Source organism: Fukomys damarensis, unplaced genomic scaffold, assembly GCF_012274545.1.
Source record: "Fukomys damarensis isolate Sample0158 unplaced genomic scaffold, DMR_v1.0_HiC HiC_scaffold_37, whole genome shotgun sequence".
In the NCBI taxonomy this organism is placed as follows: domain Eukaryota; kingdom Metazoa; phylum Chordata; class Mammalia; order Rodentia; family Bathyergidae; genus Fukomys; species Fukomys damarensis.
Genome location: NW_022900949.1, coordinates 1,896,047 through 1,899,018, shown reverse-complemented (window position 1 = coordinate 1,899,018; position 2,972 = coordinate 1,896,047). Strand labels below are relative to the sequence as shown.

The 2,972-nt window shown below is 64.6% G+C and overlaps 1 protein-coding gene across 1 annotated transcript in view; it reads left to right on the top strand.

Moving 5' to 3' along the window:
- Fkbp8 (FKBP prolyl isomerase 8) overlaps positions 1-2,228 on the top strand; it is a 6,018-nt gene extending 3,790 nt beyond the window's left edge. The window contains exons 4-8 of the mRNA XM_010606475.1: positions 1-212; positions 322-494; positions 1,279-1,356; positions 1,474-1,605; positions 1,808-2,228. The exon at positions 1-212 is cut by the window's left edge and continues 12 nt beyond it. Coding sequence (XP_010604777.1) covers positions 1-212; positions 322-494; positions 1,279-1,356; positions 1,474-1,605; positions 1,808-1,894 — 682 coding nt within the window. The 3' untranslated portion in view covers positions 1,895-2,228. The remainder of the gene's footprint in view (positions 213-321; positions 495-1,278; positions 1,357-1,473; positions 1,606-1,807) is intronic.
- Positions 2,229-2,972: the final 744 nt, after the last annotated feature.

Here is a 2,972-nt window from a genome sequence, read left to right as displayed (position 1 = left end):
CTACATCCCCCCGCATGCGGCGCTGTGCCTGGAGGTGACCCTGAAGACGGCGGTGGACGGGCCCAACCTGGAGCTGCTCACAGGCCAGGAGCGCGTGGCGCTGGCCAACCGGAAGCGCGAGTGCGGCAACGCCCACTACCAGCGCGCGGACTTCGTGCTGGCTGCCAACTCCTACGATCTGGCCATCAAGGCCATCACCTCCAGCGCCAAAGGTGACCGTGCCCCACCTCCTCCCAGCCCCCAGAGCCCCTGTCCCTCCCGCAGGCCCGCGGGGAAGGTGGGGTGGTGACCGGGTGGCCCTGCTGACGGCGTGCCCCGCAGTGGATGTGACCTTCGAGGAGGAGGAGCAGCTGCTGCAGCTCAAGGTCAAGTGTCTCAACAACCTGGCCGCCTCACAGCTCAAGCTCGACCACTACCGTGCCGCCCTGCGCTCCTGCAGCCTGGTGCTGGAACACCAGCCCGACAACATCAAGGCCCTCTTCCGCAAGGGCAAGGTGGGACGCCCGGCCCTTCAGGTGCCTGCCTCTGGCTCCTTGGTTCCTGGTCGTGGTACAGAGCCCTCCCTGACCCCCGCGTCCCTCTGTGGACACTGGGCCTACCCTGTTCCTGCCGCCACCCCTGTGTCCTCTCCTGCTGCTCTCCCTCCCACCCAGTCCCTCCTCCTTGCTTTTGTGCCAACACCCACCTCAGGGCCTTTGCACAGCTGTGCCCCTGGCTGGATGGTGCCATGGGTCCCTCCCTGATCTGGCTCTGGGCTTTTGCCTCATTTTCCTTCAGTGCTGGGGACAGAACCCAGGCCCTTCCGTGCACTGGGCAGGTGCTTGTCCCTGAACTGGACCTGCAGTGCTTGCAGACCCTTCAGCCCTAGACCAAAGATACTGAGCATGGCTATCGTGTCCCCTGAGGTGTTCACGAGAGGCCCGAGTGAGCCTCCCTCAGCCTGCATCTATCAGGCATCTCTGTTGCATGCAGAGAACGCTGGGATTCTAGGTGTGAATCTTTTTGGTGGCTGCAGGAGCCACAGGGCCCCTGCTGGCCGGAGGTGAGAGAAGCTCAGTGACCAGGCTCAGGTAGAAGGGGGAATCGCTGGTCCCCACAGCTGCCAGGTCCCAGATGACTGGCTTCAGGCGTGCACCGTTTCATAGTGATGTCGTCTGCTCGGCCCCCTCAGGCCCACTCTCTCTGGGGTGACCCCAGATGATCACCTTCTAACCCTCGGCACCTCACCTCCCTCGGCTGGGCGTGGCCGGGTCCGTGGCATCAGGGCTTCTCCCCCAGGTGCTGGCGCAGCAGGGCGAGTACAGCGAGGCCATCCCCATCCTGCGGGCGGCACTGAGGCTGGAACCCTCCAATAAGGTGAGCGATGTCCCACGCCATCGCCGGCCTGCCTGTCTGCGGTTCCCCTGGGGGCGGGTGCAGACGGAAGCTTGAGGCCCAGCAGGTCCCCTAGGCTCGGCTCTGCTCCTTCCACAGACGATCCACGCCGAGCTCTCGAAGCTGGTAAAGAAGCACGCGGCACAGCGGAGCACAGAGACCGCCCTGTACCGGAAGATGCTGGGCAACCCCAGCCGGCTGCCTGCCAAGTGTCCCAGCAAGGGCGCCTGGGTGAGCCGGAAGCGGGAAAGGTGTCCTGCAGGAGGCGGGGATGTTTGAACGTGGCTTTGATGTACACTAGGTGGGAAGGCGTGGTCAGGCAGTGAGGGATGGGGTGGGCGGAGCCTATTTGGGTCCTGCTGCGAGCCGAGGCCCCTGAAGCTGCCTGGTCCCCTCAAGCCGTCTGACTGTCTCCCGGTTCCTCTGTCCACAGTCCATCCCATGGAAGTGGCTGTTTGGGGCCACTGCCGTTGCCCTGGGGGGTGTGGCTCTCTCTGTGGTCATCGCTGCCAGGAACTGACCATCAGGTGGCTGCTGCCCCTTCCGCACACCGTGGACCCCACCCCGTCCCGCCTCCCCCAGGCTCCCTGTCCACTGCCCCTGGCCTACCCCTCCCCTGGGCCTGGGCAGGAAGGATGGTGAGCAGGGAGGCGAGGCCCCACGGAGGGCGGAGGGCGTTGAGGTGTGGCCCGGAGGGAGGGAGGGAGCGAGCGGGCCCTGCTCCTCCAGACCCGGTCCTGCCCCACCCTGTCCCCAGGGTCCAGCCTCAGTGTCTCCACAGCCCCCACCCAGCACCAGCCTCCCACCCGCCTGTTGCCCTGCCCACCTCCCACTGAAATAAAGCCTCCCTCCCGCACCTGAGTCTCCTGCCTGTTGCCTGGCTGGGGCTGGGCACACAGGGCCTGCCTCCCCTGGGCGGAATCCGAGATCGAGCCCTGTGCACAGGTTGAGCCTCAGCATTGCGACGGACAAAGCTCGGGTCCCAGGCGGGCTGTGGCTCCTCAGAAGGGGTGGGTGGGGTGTGGGTGCACCAGGACCACAGTGAGCTCAGGGATGGTTCGGGTTCGCCCCTTGTGTGGCCTGCAGCAGAGCTGGAGCCGCCGGACCCTTTGGGACTGGGGTCCTCTCGGTCCTCTGTGCTCATCTGGATGGGTAGAGATGGCCTCGGCTAACACCTGAGACCTTGGGCCCCCTGCATCCCCAGAGCTGCGAGCCCGTCGCTGGCAGTGTGTCCCCAGAGCAGGGTGGGAACCCAGGTTGCTCTGGGTGACCAGCCACCACTCCACTGGGACTGACCCCACATGCTGTCTGCTGGTTGCGCTGTGCCTGTCGCCCCTCCTTCTTGGTGGTTTTTGAGACAAGATTTCACCGTGCTGTCAAGGTTGGCCTTAGACTCCGGACCCTGCTTCTGTCCCCCACACACCCCCGCCGCCCCATGGGTTGTGCTTACAAAGAAGGTACAGTCACCACACCTGTGATCTCAGCTACTCAGGAGGCTGAGGCAGGAGGACTGAAAGCTTGAGCCCAACCTGAGCAACTTAGTTGACTCAGTGAGACCCAGTTTCAAAAAAATAAGGAGCTAGCAGTGGATATAGCTC